The following is a 14,597-nucleotide window of genomic DNA, read 5'->3' on the forward strand; positions in this document are numbered from 1 at the left end:
CTTCCCAAAGGCCAGTCTAATATTCCAAATATTCCCGATATAATTACTACTATATGCCTTCAGAGGTCTTAGAATTTCAATAATGATCAATTAATATTTCAATGAATTTATATTAACTGCATAATATAGAGACTATTAGAAAAAAAGTCTTCAAAGGTTTCCTTAAACTGCTTAATTTTTGTTTAAAATGGATCAGTGAGCAAGAGCTCTTACTACACAAGGATGAGGGTCTGAGTTCAAATCCCTAGTACCCATGAAAGACCAAGTGTGGCCATGTACATGTCTGTAAACCAACTGCTTTGGGTGGCAGGAACAGCAGGATCTCTGAGGCCTGCTGGCCATCAGCCTACAGATTTTCTCTCAAAGGACTAAATGAAGAGTGATACCTGAGGTTTCCTCCACGCTCCCATGTACACACAGAAGCATGCACCTACACAAACATATACAACACACACACACACACACACACACACACACACACACACACACACATACGCACAAAAAAATTACTCATGGGTAAAGAAATTCTTATAGGTGAACTTCGTGGGGCATACTTACAAACGCATCTACGCATGGCCAAAGCTGGAGGACCACCAGGAATTCAAGGCCACCCTGGATTATATAAAGTCTATTTTTTGTTTTCAAATAAATCATTATAAAAACTTTAAATTTTAACATGTGAGTATGTAAGCAAATACACACATATACATCTTTTTTTTATTTTGTTTTTGTTTTGTTACAAGATAGGGTTTCTCTGTGTAGCCCAGGCTGTCCCCAAACTCAGAGATCCCCCTGCCTCTGCCTCCTGAGTGCTGGAATTAAAGGCGTGCTCCACCACTGCCTAGCTACATATCTTTGTAAAAATTACATATTATATAGTCTTATGACTCTAGTCCAGAATGACAATCATACTTACTTGACCTTTTTAAACAGCCAAATCAAAGAAATCTTTTTTTTTTTACAACTTACCTGTTGATGGTGAAATACAATAGTCATCCTCCACAGACTGGCCATACAAATCATCTTCTTCAAAATCTAAAACAAAAATCAGATTCATTTACAAGTTCAATCAGTCTTCTATGTTAATGAGCAAACACCTGAATTATCTACAAAATACATTAAAAATATCAACTTTCAAGGAACCTGAATGTCTATTTTCCCATAAATTCCAAGAATTCTACCCACAAAGTAGATATTTACTAACAACTAAATTACTGACAATCTGTACTTTAAAAAAACATACATAGGCCTTCTGTTTTAAGTTAACTGGGCTGTATTTGATTTTCTCACATATTTCATGTGATCAAGAACCAGTAATAATCCTGTAAATAAATAGGTGAATTGTCTAATTGTTCACAGAACCTGAGGTAAGCCACCCGCTGCTCTCTAGGCAAACATCTTTACAAAACTGGGGGGGGGGGGGTGGGTAGGGTATACACTCCAACCATAAAGTCACTCTTCGTGGAGACCAGGAAGCCCAACTCCCATGACCACTAAGTCTTCAAATGGAGTATGCAAGTGGAGTAAGTCACTCTTAACGGAGTATGTTCTTGGTTGAGATTTTCCAAGGTTGCGTCTCTCTCTGGGTAAGGCTCCAGAAGGCTTCCCTGCCACCTCTACCTTCAGCAGCCTCCTCTAATTTCTTCAAAGTATAGCCCATGTTTCAATGCATGAGAAATTACAGCTCCTTCCAGGAAAAACTCAGTTTAGCCAGGTACCTGGCATACATGGGGCAATAAATTGATGTGTTTCCCAAGTTGATGAGTCAAACTATTTAAAACCCTGAAGGAACATGAACTTATACTAGAGACCATTAAAGAGATATTTCCAGTACAAAGTGTGCGCATTTCCAGCTCTGTCAATGCCCAAAGTCTAACAGCCCAGAAGAAGATGATTACAAAACTGTATTATGAGTGTTCAATATGAGAAATACAGAGCAATCTGGGAACACATATGTGAAAACCAGAATTTCCCCAAGAATAGAACATTCAAACCAATTCCAAAGAAGAGAGTTAGCCATCTTTCTGGGGCATTTATACAGCAGGAACAGCATGAATTAAAGGCTAAGACCAAATGTCATGGCAACGGAAATTTGTATGACTGCTACTACTGGATAAAACTATGTGAGATTCAATAAAACCAGACCATAATCCCAAATTTAAAGATGTCATTCACAACCCCCCCCCAAAAAAAAGTCTATCTTTAGATATAACAAATCACTTTTACTAGTTCAGGTGACCTAAAGTACTACAGTATTAAACATATGAAGAAAATTCTCTGAAATCGTCCTAACATGGTTCCTTTCTTCAAAATATTGGCGTGTGACACCTAAGGTATCACACCAGCTACTGGACTAGACCTAAAATTACAGGGGGATTTTGAACTCGTGGAGACAGGCTGCAAACACAGAATGGTTGCTTGCCCATTACGCACAAAGCCGTAGGTCGCAACGGCCAATACTACATAAACCAGGCCTGCCAGTCCACGACATCATCAATGACTTGGGAGCCAGAATCAGCAGCAGCAGGATTAGGAATTCATCACCCTTGACTATATAGTGAACTTGAGTCCAACAGGGGCTACATGAAACTCTGTCTCAAAAAAAAAAAAAAAAAATCAAGGGAAAAAAAAAAACTAGTAGTTAAGACAGTCAAGAAAAATACTCCCAATCACACAGAAAAACGAAACAGGTGCTACAAAGAGGAACCAATGGGTTTTAGACCTCAAAACTGAATATACCTAACAAAATTGAAATACGTGTATGAATTTTTAATTATTGAAAGTCCAAAGGGAAGCTTAACTGGGAAGAAGACCAGATATTGAAAATGAATTACACTTTCGTAAGCAGGAAGGGAGAAACACCCATGACAGGACAGGACAGGCTTGGTTATGATGTCACCAATTGTTACAAAGAAATATAACCTGATCTCAGGTAGCCAAGCTAAGAAGGTATTTAGCACTGACCCTCAGAGGACACAGAACTCTAGTCAAATACTTCACCCAGAAATCCTGATCCTTTCTGATCTAGATGTTCTCTTCTAGAGTGGTTCCCTCAGCACTGTCATTACACGGTGTGGAATCTCTCATGTTTTAACCAGCTGCTCCTTTTAGACAGTCCTTGATAGCTTGAGCAGTACTCTAAGCACTCAGTTATCACTGGATGGGAAAATAAATTACTAGAGAAATGGGTGTCCTTTATTTCATATCTATAAAATCCCTCCCAGTCTAAAGTCATTTCTCAGTGGTGAGGGACGGCAAGGCATTTTATTCATTTACTACAATATTCTGACAGCAAATGTCTGCAAAGTAAGACATTCTAGGCAGACTGGGCCAAAGTCTCCAAAGGTTGGTGTCCAACCCTGTCTGAGTACACAGATGCTCACAATCTCCCTGGGGTGCCAATGACAACCGACTTCTTCCACATAATATGTTCTCCACTTTACAAAGCAGTAGGTCTTTACTCCTCTTGCATTAGTTCCATTTGTTTTTATTTTTAGCTTCTATGATGCTTAATAATACCTATTATTATACACTCATGGCGTGACGTAGCCTTCCTAAAATCACTTTTAGCTTAACTCCTTGAGACCATTAATATATGTATTTTTTTCATATAAAAAAAAGTGAGTCCTTTTCCATGGCCCCCTTGTGTTGATTTTCATTTCCATTTTGAAATTTATTTACATTAAGTGTCATCAGTCAACAACTGAGTATACACTTGAAGATCAGCAGATCGACTTAATTCCTTGAGCCTTTTAAACCCGAATCTTTTCTGTTTCTTACGTCCCCAATTTTGAAGTTCGTTGAACATTGGGGTCCAGCGAGGTTCTGCAGTCAAGACGCACGGACACAGGCAAAAACATTTGTATAAAACCTAACAAGTTTTTGCAGGTCGGTTGAACGCAAGCACCAAGTCAGCCTGTTTTTATAAATAAATAATGCCGGTGGGGGGGGCACGCCTGAAGGAGGGCTTGAGAGACAGAAGTCAGAAACCGGCCCGCGGGTCCCCAAATGAAACAAGGAGGAAAGAGGTGACGCTTAGATACGAAAGAGCTTCGGCCGCCACGGTCGCCAAACATCTGTCGGCCCTTGAGAGATGCTGCACTGCGCCCCGTCCGTAAATAAGGCCAATCCGGGAGGCAGAAATCACGCTCTCGCCCTTCCCTGGGGCTCTGATGTCCTACCCTCTCCCCCTCCTCACCGCAAACACCAGTTCGAGCACGGCTCCGGGGGTCGGCGCTCCGACCCGAGCGGCCATAAGGAGGCCAGGGTCCCCCGGCCGGAGCCGCTAAGATGACGGCCCGGCGCGGCCCTGCCACCCACCTTCATCGTAGTTGTAGCCTCGGACGTTCCGATGCCGGGCCATCGCAGCACACCGGGGGCGTCAGCCACAGTCCCTCCCCCAGAAGGCGGCTCAGGCACGGAGAAGGCGCCAACGGCGGCCGGGCGACCTCCGCCGCGCCATCTTGGCTTCCGCCAGGCCTCTGCGCCGGGCGTCTGCGCAGACGCGACGTCACACCCGCGCACGGCGCGACGGCAAGCTCTCAGGGTCACAGCCGGCGCACTCCCGAGAGCGCAGGCGCACCCGCGAGCCCGGCGGCGGGGTGGTGCAAGGCCCCGCCCACCAGCAAGTTGACTGACGTGGATTGCAAAGCTCGGAAGCTCTCTCAGCTACCTCCACGCTATGGGTTTGCAGTGCACAGTACAAGCGGGGGCGTCTTTGACTTCCACCAGCGTTCAGGATTATTTTCCAGATTTGTTTTTTGATTATCTGGAAGGCTGCCTAGTTTGCTCAGTAAGAGCAAGGACTCTGTCTCAGCTTTTAGGTTTTAGGTAAACGTGACAGGCAGGCAACAAACACGTGCAAATGTGGCATAATAATTAGTCCAAGCTTTAGAGGGAGCAAGACTTTTTGAACAAGTAATTAAAATATAGCTACACTGGGTGACTATGCTTTGTGGGTAATTCATGGCTTCAGATATGGGCTCCATCCTCCATTAACAGCTCTGGTAAACAACTGTCTGGCCTTAGCTATGTAAACTATTTTCATTAACTCGGATTAATTAAGAAAGATGCCTTAGGCGTTGATTGAATACATAAACATGTGAACTTGCTGAGAGCCCCTAGTACAGCTTTTCAGACACAGCGCTAGCCTTGGATGTTTATGATGTAATACATAATACATAAATCTATAACCTGTTATTAAACATCCTCATTTCGTAAAACATAAGGCTAATAGTGCTGTGTAAAAACATCAACCTCATTATCATACTGAACGACTGCTTTGTTGTAGCTTGTTTTTGCAAAGCCAAGACCTTGTATCAAAGGCAAATGTCAGCTTCTGCCTTAGTCAGCATTTCTTATCCACAATAATGAGAAAACACAAATTAAATTCATATTTGTAAATGGCTCAGGTTTGGGTTCTCACTACCGAATGGTTATTCTTAACTATCATTGTTTAATATGACTCCAAGGCAAAGTTTTATGAAAAAAAAAAAAGCAGATGCTAATTTTATATGGTTTTTAAGTGTTTTATTTTACACCTTCAAATAATTTCTACATTGCAACCTATCTCTTTGTAAGGGAAGATAGTATCTTACTCATACATTACCTAACTCATAAAGTTGTAAAAAAGATATTTGCCCGTGTAAGAGAACTTAGCACAGAACATTCAAGTGCTGAAAAATGCTAAATGTGCTAGACACCGTGGCTCGTTCCCTTAATCTCCGTACTTGGTAGGTGGAAGCAGGAGGATCGGGAGGTCAAGGTCATCCTCGGCTACACAGGGGCTGCCAGGCCCACCAGCACTCTTGGAGACCCTGTCTCTCGAATACACATACATAAAACTTAAACACAAATGACAACTTCTATCCCTCTGTAATCATCAATGCTGCTAACTACCACTCACCGAAGCAACTCTTGGAGTAAATGAGTTATGAATTGACCACATCAATAGTACAGGGCAGTGAATAAGGGAAACGATCCTTCTGCCGAAGAGGTGATACATAATCTGGCTCTGTGGACCAGTTCGTTTTGCATTGATTTGTGAAAATAGCATACTACTTGTGCTTGTTAGTTTCATTGTCAACCTGCCATAACTTAGACTCACTCACCTGGAAATTGCTTTATCGGATTGTCCTGTGAGGCATTGTCTTGCTCGGTGGTTGATGTGGGAGGTTCCAGTCTACTCTGGGGTGCACCTTCCCTAGGTATAAAAAGCTAACTGGGCTGTATAAAAAGCTAACTGAGCCGAATCAGAGAGCGAGTCAGTGAGCAGCGTTCTTCTGCAGTTTCTGCTTCAGTTCCTGCCCTGACTTCCCTCAGTGATGGATTGGAACTTGGAAGTGTGAGTCAAATAAGCTGTTCCCTTCCCTTGGTCAGAGTCTTTTACCACAGCAACAGAATGAAACTGGGATGCTGATTTTTGATAGTGATTTGAAGTAACATTGAAAACAATAAACAGTACATACTTAAAGCCTATAATTTAAAATGCTTACATGCGTGTAAATGCCAGCAAAACCATCAACCCAGTCAAGACAATGAACACATGCAGACTCTCAAGCATTTATATATAGAATATAAAAATCCAAAATGTCCAGGTATCCTTCTGCCCTCCATGACTCCCCCAACATAGACTTGGCAACAGTTTGTATTTGTATTTGTTTGTATTTTTTAAAATTTCATGCAGATGAAACCTGGCAGTATGTGTTCTTTTTTAGGCCTCCTTTTATTCAGCATAACTATTTTGAGATTTAGCCACATAGGTGCTTGGATCAACACTTTATTCCTTTTTCTTTCAGAAAGAATCCCATTGTAGAGAAATGTAAGAGAAAATGCAGGTATAACCCAGCGCTTCTAAATAAGAAGTGTGACACACCATGCTCCTGAAAGTCGAACACTGAATTCTGAAGTAGCATGAGTAGCCGGTTGCTGGCCGGTGGAGAGTCTGGACTCCTCACATCTCCTCTTATGTGCTTCTTCCGCGTGGAGATCCTGGTGGTATGAGCTGTCACTATTCAGTCCGAGGTAATGTGCTAACCAATCACAGTCCATAGGCTTCCACTCTGTAAAGGTTTAGTCACGTGCAATAAATCGGACACTGTTCCCTGAAACTGTCTCCAGAGTGGTTTATCCCCATGCCATTTACCGACCCACGGGCATTGCTGTCTTGTTGGGGGATGCCCTGGTAACGATGGCATAGAAATACCAACTTGTATTCTTCCATTAATCTATTTATACCTACTTTATACCTATTTATACATATTTATAATCTATTTATACCTACTTTGGGAAAAGAACAGAAGATACCCAACAGTTTCCAAGAGTGGTTGGACCATTTTACATACCCCTGAGCAACAGAGTTGCACTTTTTCACAGTGGTCCAGAACTTCTTAACCATCTGAAGATATTCGATGTTCTGATGAGTTCTTCAATGAAGTGTCTTTTTGGCTCTTTGCATGGTTGATGATGAGGTGCTTGTTTTCTTATTTCTGAGTCTGGGAAATATTTTTTATATTCTGAATAATATTTTCTATCAGATGTATAATTTGGCAATATTTCTCTCAGTATGTGACTCATCATCTCATTCCTTCTTGTAGGGTGGGAGATGGAACTCAGGGCCTTCTGGATGCTAGGCAAGTGCTGGACCACTGCGCTGCATCCCCAACCCTTTTCATTCTTTAAGAGTGTCTTTTGAAAAGAATTTTTTGTTTTGATGAAGTCTCATTTGTTTATTTTTGGCTTTCGTTTATTTATTTTCTGCCTTTTGTGGATTGTGCTATTGATTTTCCTCCTAAGAAACCTTCACCAGTACAAAGGTCACGAGAATTTTCTCCTATTTTGATGGTTGACAGTTTGAGGCTTTCTGTTTAGGTTTATGATACATTTAAAATTGAGAGTTGTGAATGGTGCAGGCTTAGATCATGGTCCATTTCCGGGAAAATGGTTGTTTCCTGTTCTGGTACCATTTATGGAATGAATTCGCCGCTGACTCCTGTCTGCCTTGTCATCGTAGAAGTGGTTCTGTGGGAAGATGTCATTCTCCACCCTCCATTGTATTCTCTTGATGCACCAGTGTTGCTCAAGCGGAGCAGAAACACTGCAGCCTAATACATAGTGAAACAAAATCATCTTTTCCCCTTACTCTTGTTTTTAGACAGCATCTCGCTGTGTAGCACTGGTTGTCCTAGAATTTGCTATGTAGACTGACCAGGCTGGCCTTGAACTCACAGAGATCTGCCTGCCTCTGCCTCCCTGGGTGCTGGGGTTAAGGTGTGAACCGTCACAGGCAACTGAAATATTCCAACTTTGTTCAGCTTTTTCAAAGTCCTCTTAGCTAAGTTAGACCTTTATCTTAGACCTTTATCATTTCCAGATATGCCACATTAGCATAAAATGGCATTCTGGGATACCGAGATAAATATAAGAAAAGATGTAAAATATTTAAACTAAAACTAGAAAGCATCACTGAGAAAGATAAAATAAAGTTAAATGAAGAGATGGGGACTGGAAAGGTGGCTCTATTAAGAGCATTGCTGTTATTCGGAGGACCAGTAGGCTTCCCGGCACCCATGTTGTGTGGCTCACACACACACACACACACGCACACACACACACACACACACCTCAAAAATGTAATTTAGATGTAAAGTTCCTGAAATAACCACGATATTCAGAACAAACAATGGAGCTGGATGAATTACATTGTCTAGCTAGATACTACAGATATACAAATGAGGCGACATTGAACACATCTCAGAGACATATTATGAGCAAGGATCCCAGCATTGAATTCTTGTAGATGCTTGTAGAACAAGCTAAACTATTCTATAGTGACAGAAAACAGAATTTTGGAGATCTTTTTTAGATAAATGTTAATAAGGTTGGTGAGAAAGCACTGAACAGAGCTCTATGAAGCCAAGTGTGGCCATGCACCCCTGTAACCCCAGCACTCACAAGGCAGCAGGATCACAAGTTGGAAGCCAACCTGGGCTACATAGCAACCATGGTCTCAACAATCAATACATAAACATACAGTTAGATGGGATGCTGGACATGTTCTATACATTGATATGAGTGAGTTAAACGGTCTTACAGGTATGTACATTGTATTATGCCACACACTTAAGGTTTATGAAGCTTGTAGTATGTAAGTTATGCCCCAGTGTAAAGTATAAAACTGGAGAAAAATGTAAAAAAATAAATAAAATTGTCCATATATATATGCATGCATGCATGCATGCATGTATGTATGTATGTATGTATGTATGTATGTTCTATCTATTTCTTGTGTGTGTGCATGGTTTTTCCAAACAGGGGTTCTCTGTGTAACAGCCTTGGCTGTCCTGGAACTTGATTTGTAGACCAGGCTAGCCTCAAATTCACAGAGATCCACCTGCCTATGTCTCTTGAGTGCTGTGATTAAAGGCGTGCACCATCATTTCAAGCTGTCTTATATATTTCAGTTATTTATTTGTTTTAATGTTTTACTTATGATTCCCAGCATACTATTTTAGATACACAAATAAACTTTAACTCGCTTAACAGTCTAGTCTCATTGCAGCCTATTCTGTTTCGTTTTCTACTGTGAACAATATTGATCCTTGGAATTTGAATTAAACCGACTTTGTTATGGCTGAAACTCTTGGCAGGTACTTAAATACCCACATGCTTTTTCATAAATTATAGTGATTTCTGTACTCTATAATTATTAAAGTGAAGTGAAGGAAACGATCTTTATCATTAGAAAGGAAGTGAGTGGGATGATAGTTAATAATTATGACATTAGACATGACAGTTCCCAAAAGTCCTCGAGTTTTATGATTAAACATGTGGGGATGCTTATCCCACACTACAAACCATGAAATGTCCTGAGTCTTGAGCCTAGGGAGATAACATAGTCTGTAAAGAATTTGCTGTGCTGGCATGAGGACCTGAGTTCGGATCCCCAGCACCTACATTAAAAGTCTGGTGCAACACGTGTCTGTAACCCCAACACTGGAGAGGCGGATACAAGAACCCTTGGAGTGGCCTGGCCAGCTAATCTAACTAAATTGGTGAGCTCCCGGTTCCATGGGAGGTCCTGTCTTAAAAACAAAGTGGAGAGCGATTAAGAAAGACACCAAATTCAGCCTCTGACCTCCCAGTGTGAACAGGCACACACACATACCGACACCCAAACATACTCAAACACATAAGTGCACATACAACGCAGACACCCAGACATACACATACACACACACACACACACACACACACACACACACACACACACACACTGTCCTAAGTCCTTTGAGTCTCATAGTTCTTTGTAGATTATTTTAGGACTTGTAATTATACAACAACTAAAATCCATTCATCTTTACAATTGTTGCCAAATATCTGTAAAATCTATAAACAAATAACGTTTCTTACTGGGCTTCCGAATTATTTCCTCAACCTTCTGTAAGAGCTAATGATATTCTTATCTTCTGTGGAATTTTTCCTCGCTTTCCTTACGTACTCCGTTTTCTTTCTCTAACAACATTTCTCTCTTTGCCTTTCATTCTTTGAAGGGCAGAAACGTAGCTGAGTGAAAAGGGGCACTCGTCGGGAACTAGATCCTTATGGCAAGGCAAAGTTCTTCTTCCAAAGGACTACCTGGAGGATTTGTGTTTGACGGAGGCGTTGACAGCATACTTAACCAAACACGGGGGGTTGAGGGGGTTCAAGGAAGCTGAACGAGATCTTCAAAGAAGGCTCCGTGGGACTTTTTTCATTGCTGTGTGGTTTTATGGAGTGAATGTGGAATGTATTGAAAGGGTGGAAAAAGGGACCCAGTGAGTCATGAACATATCAAGCAGAGTGATCCCCGCAAGAACAAAACAGAACTCCGAGTTCCATATAGAGACACGAATTTACAGGGGGAATGCCCGAAGAGCAGTAACACCTGCGTACCACCTTCCGCAGGCTGCTCTTTCAAGCACCAGCCCCACGCTATCTAGCTGTCAGTCATGGTATGATGAACTGTAATAGTAAAGCCGCTTGACAAGTTCTCTACAAGACTCACTTTTCAAAAGTTCATGCTCTTCTAAATGCTCTAGTAAGAGTTAATCCTCCAGATTAAAATCTTCCAATGGGAACATTTCAAGTCCAAACCCCCAGAAAGAGGATTTCCATGAGGATTCCATCACAGCCTGGTTTCCCACCTCACCTCTATTACCCGGCAAGTGGCACTCCAGGTCACAGATCCGACTTTGAAGGTTTCAAGTCTGGCTATGTGTTCTGTCCCAGGGCATTAGGACATGGTTCTTCAGTCTACACCTTCCATGTCCTCTTTATCGCTCAAGCTAGTGCATCAGTGTCACACATACTGTACTGTGACACACTCCTTGAGAATACAAACATCTCTTCTGTGCCCTCCAGTAACTTCTGTTTGTCTCTGCTAGAGCATGTATGAGAAATATTCTAACTCTGCTTCTGCCCCTGTCAACCTCCTAGCTGGATATGAGTTCCTCAAAGGCGGGGATGGCCATTAGCTCATGGTCACTCTAGCAGCCATTACAGTGACTGCTACAAAACCGGACTAAATAAACTAAAATGTGCCGAGTGACTCTTGAATGCGTGTAGAACACATAAATACGTGTGCTTTGTAAGGTCTAAAAAATTACAACCTATAGACATTAATATTGATAGGTCGGAAAAAAGAAACCATTTGCAAAGAATAAGAAAGTGAATAACACAGGGATAGAGGCTATTCCATTGTTAGTGTCTCACAATGACACCCCGGAATTCCAGGTTAGCCCTAACAAAGACACTCTGAATGTACATTTTCATATAGATTTGTGACATGTCAAGGTTTTCAATATGGCAGGCTGGATTTGGCGAGGGTGAATAAAAGCTGAATAGAAATGCTTAAAGAGTCTTATGGGTATATCCTTGAAAAATGAAGATGTAAGTTGACGTAAAAGTTGTATATGGATTTTCATAGAATCACTACTCACAATAGTCAAAAAGTAGGTTTGAAACCTCTAACTGATGACTAAATCAATAAAAGGTTGGATAGTCATACAACAGAATACAGCAGTTGGCAGTGAAAATGGATCATGGGATGACGATAAGCTGTAAGATGGATAAACCTAAAAAACAATACATTAAGAGAAGGAAGCAAGTTAACAAAGACAACATATGGCATCATTCCCTTCATAAGGAATATCCAACATGAGCAAAACTCTGGAGACAGAAAGTACACTGACCAGGGCTGAAGAGGTTATGAAAGGGTGGAGGAGATCTGGGGTACGGAAGGGAGCAGAGAATGACAGTTCGTAAGCGGAGCTTGCTTTGGGCCTGACCCAAACATTCTGCAAGCAGTCGTGGTGGTCATCACACAGTACTAACCACACAAGAACTACTTCTAAAACTACCTACTAACTGGGTAACTTAGGTGTACTGGTTATTTAGCAATAGTGTTGTTATCTTTTTTTTTTTAAAAAAAAAATAAAAATAAAAACTCCTTTTCAACAAAGCTGAATGAATGCTCAGGCTGCTGGAAGGTAGAGTCTCTGCTACCTGCACGAGTGAAAGGAATATCTTCTATAACTTGGAGGCAGAGGGGACCTGTCCCACACAGTGGCCATTGACTGAAATGCTTATAGGCCATCCAGGTCACACACTCCGTTCTGCCATTTGCCAGCCAGATAGCCTTGAGCAGATTGCTTCCCCGTCAGTTGTCTTTATCATCATCACCTCCAACCCCGATGAAAGTGTAGAAATTGAGATGCCTTAATTGGTAATGAGGATTTGGAAGGCTTGATTCATGGAAACATGCGGAGGAGCTCCAATCATATGAGTATTCGAGCCATGTGCATGTTCCCTATTCCCAGCCCCCTGATTTTCACAGCAGTAAGACAGACCCTGTTGGTTCTGGGCAGCTGCTTGGTGCTGGAATCATCTCTGAGGCCCTTGAACTATATACTACCTTTATAGGACTAATGATGGTTCTCCATTGCTTTCTCAGCTCTCCAAGGCAGCATGTGACACTTAGTGAATCTGTCATCCCTCACTGATAAGACTCCCCAGCCAGGGATCACACATCCTCCTATTGAACTTTCAACATCTTCTCTGAACCATGGCAAGTGTGGGCTTTGGTGGGAAACCTTCAGCCTGTACAAAGGAGGTTAGGCAATCAAAACCACTTTTTAAAACTCCATGATGTATTCAAAGCATCTGGAAATCCCAATCTCAGTCTCTCCCTCCCTTCCTCCCCCCCCCCCTTTTCGATGAAATATTGCTGTGTGACCCTGGCTAGTCTCAAACTTCTAGGCCCAAGTCATCTCTTGACATATCCTTGTGTGTAGTTGAGACTACAGATCCACAGATATCCACCACAGTGGCCTGTTGCACCTGGAAATCTAACAACTACTACTTGGGTTAGAAAGAACTGTTCTTTATGAATGTAATATTCTTTAAAAAAAAAAAAGAGTACTTCAGTGAAAGCTGAAATGTAAATACATAAACTTGATGTCTATCTTGCTCTGAATTCACATTTGTTGCATATCTCTTGGTAGTGTATCCACAACTTCTAGGGTGTCTAATCTGTCCATTTGTGGATGTTGTTGTGAACACTTTCTGTGTGTGCATCACTTAGGGGCCCCCATGGTCCTTTAGCAATGAGAAAGAGTTATATCCACAGGGCAAAATGTTTCAAGGCACCAACAGGATCAAAGGGAAGAGCATTTTTAAATCCCAAGGGAAAAATACAAAGCAAATAAAAATTGTGAATCGAGTTTAAAGCAAAACAAGGTAGGGTTTTAAAGGGGTAAAAGAGTCTCCACTCTTGTTAGAAGTCACTTAGAGTAGTGAGCTGTTAGAGGAATTTCCCCTCCTTGCCCTGTCTTGCTCTGTGTCTTTGAAAAGCAGATGACATATAATGTCAGGGCATTGTCTGGGAGCTCAAATCTAGAGAAACTCGGAAGAGGTAAGAAAAGGATTGTGTCAGTCAAAATCACCTCAGCCTCTGGAGATGGCTCTTTCTAGATTTTCTTAGGGGGAGCAAAATGGAAAATGTGTGTCAAGTTGAAGGCATTGCTCATCTTGAAAGCAGGACATAGGTCATTCACACAGCAATGTAGCCTGTGTACTGGCCGTAGCTTTTGCAAACTCTCCCCACACAGTCTCAGTGAAAAGAGGCTCCTGGACACTGATGTATGTGTCACTGATGTATGTGACAGGGCTCATTTGCTTCTAATTTCTATTTCTTGCAAGAAAGTTTTCAATGTGATTACACAAATTTTTTCAATTCCTTTTTATAAAAAAAAGATTCTTCTGATTTCACAACTTTTGATTCTACAGTTAAGCAGGGAAGGACTATTTCTGACCCTCGCTAGGAGATAAATCACTGAACTGATGTAACCCAAAGGTTTATATCCATGCTGAAATGTGGTGATATTGTGTTCCCCAAAATATTGTGCACCCTAATAAACTTATCCGGGATCAGAGAACAGAACAGCCACTAGATATAGAGGCCAGAGAATGGTGGCACACACACCTTTAATCCTAGCATTCCAGAGGCAGAGATCCATCCGGATCTCTGTGAGTTCAAAGCCACAGTAGAAACAGCCAGG

At 41.6% G+C, this 14,597-nt stretch overlaps 1 protein-coding gene across 8 annotated transcripts in view; it reads right to left on the reverse strand.

The window, feature by feature from the left end:
* Positions 1 to 4,833, reverse strand: part of Hbs1l (HBS1 like translational GTPase) — a 72,401-nt gene extending 67,568 nt beyond the window's left edge. For 4 of the 8 annotated variants that reach the window (XR_013045048.1, XR_013045050.1, XM_006980105.4 and 1 more), the window contains exons 1-2: positions 4,321 to 4,527; positions 970 to 1,035 (exon numbers count right to left, since the gene is read on the reverse strand). Coding sequence is in view for 4 of the 8 variants with exons in the window: in XM_006980105.4 (XP_006980167.3) it covers positions 970 to 1,035; positions 4,321 to 4,363 (109 nt within the window). In the remaining 4 variants the exon portion in view is untranslated. Of the gene's footprint in view, positions 1 to 969; positions 1,036 to 4,320 lie in introns of all 8 variants that reach the window. The other 4 variants (XR_013045049.1, XM_042262212.2, XM_006980104.4 and 1 more) reach the window with 3 other exon arrangements.
* Positions 4,834 to 14,597: the final 9,764 nt, after the last annotated feature.

Source organism: Peromyscus maniculatus, chromosome 16 (assembly GCF_049852395.1).
Source record: "Peromyscus maniculatus bairdii isolate BWxNUB_F1_BW_parent chromosome 16, HU_Pman_BW_mat_3.1, whole genome shotgun sequence".
Lineage (NCBI taxonomy): Eukaryota > Metazoa > Chordata > Mammalia > Rodentia > Cricetidae > Peromyscus > Peromyscus maniculatus.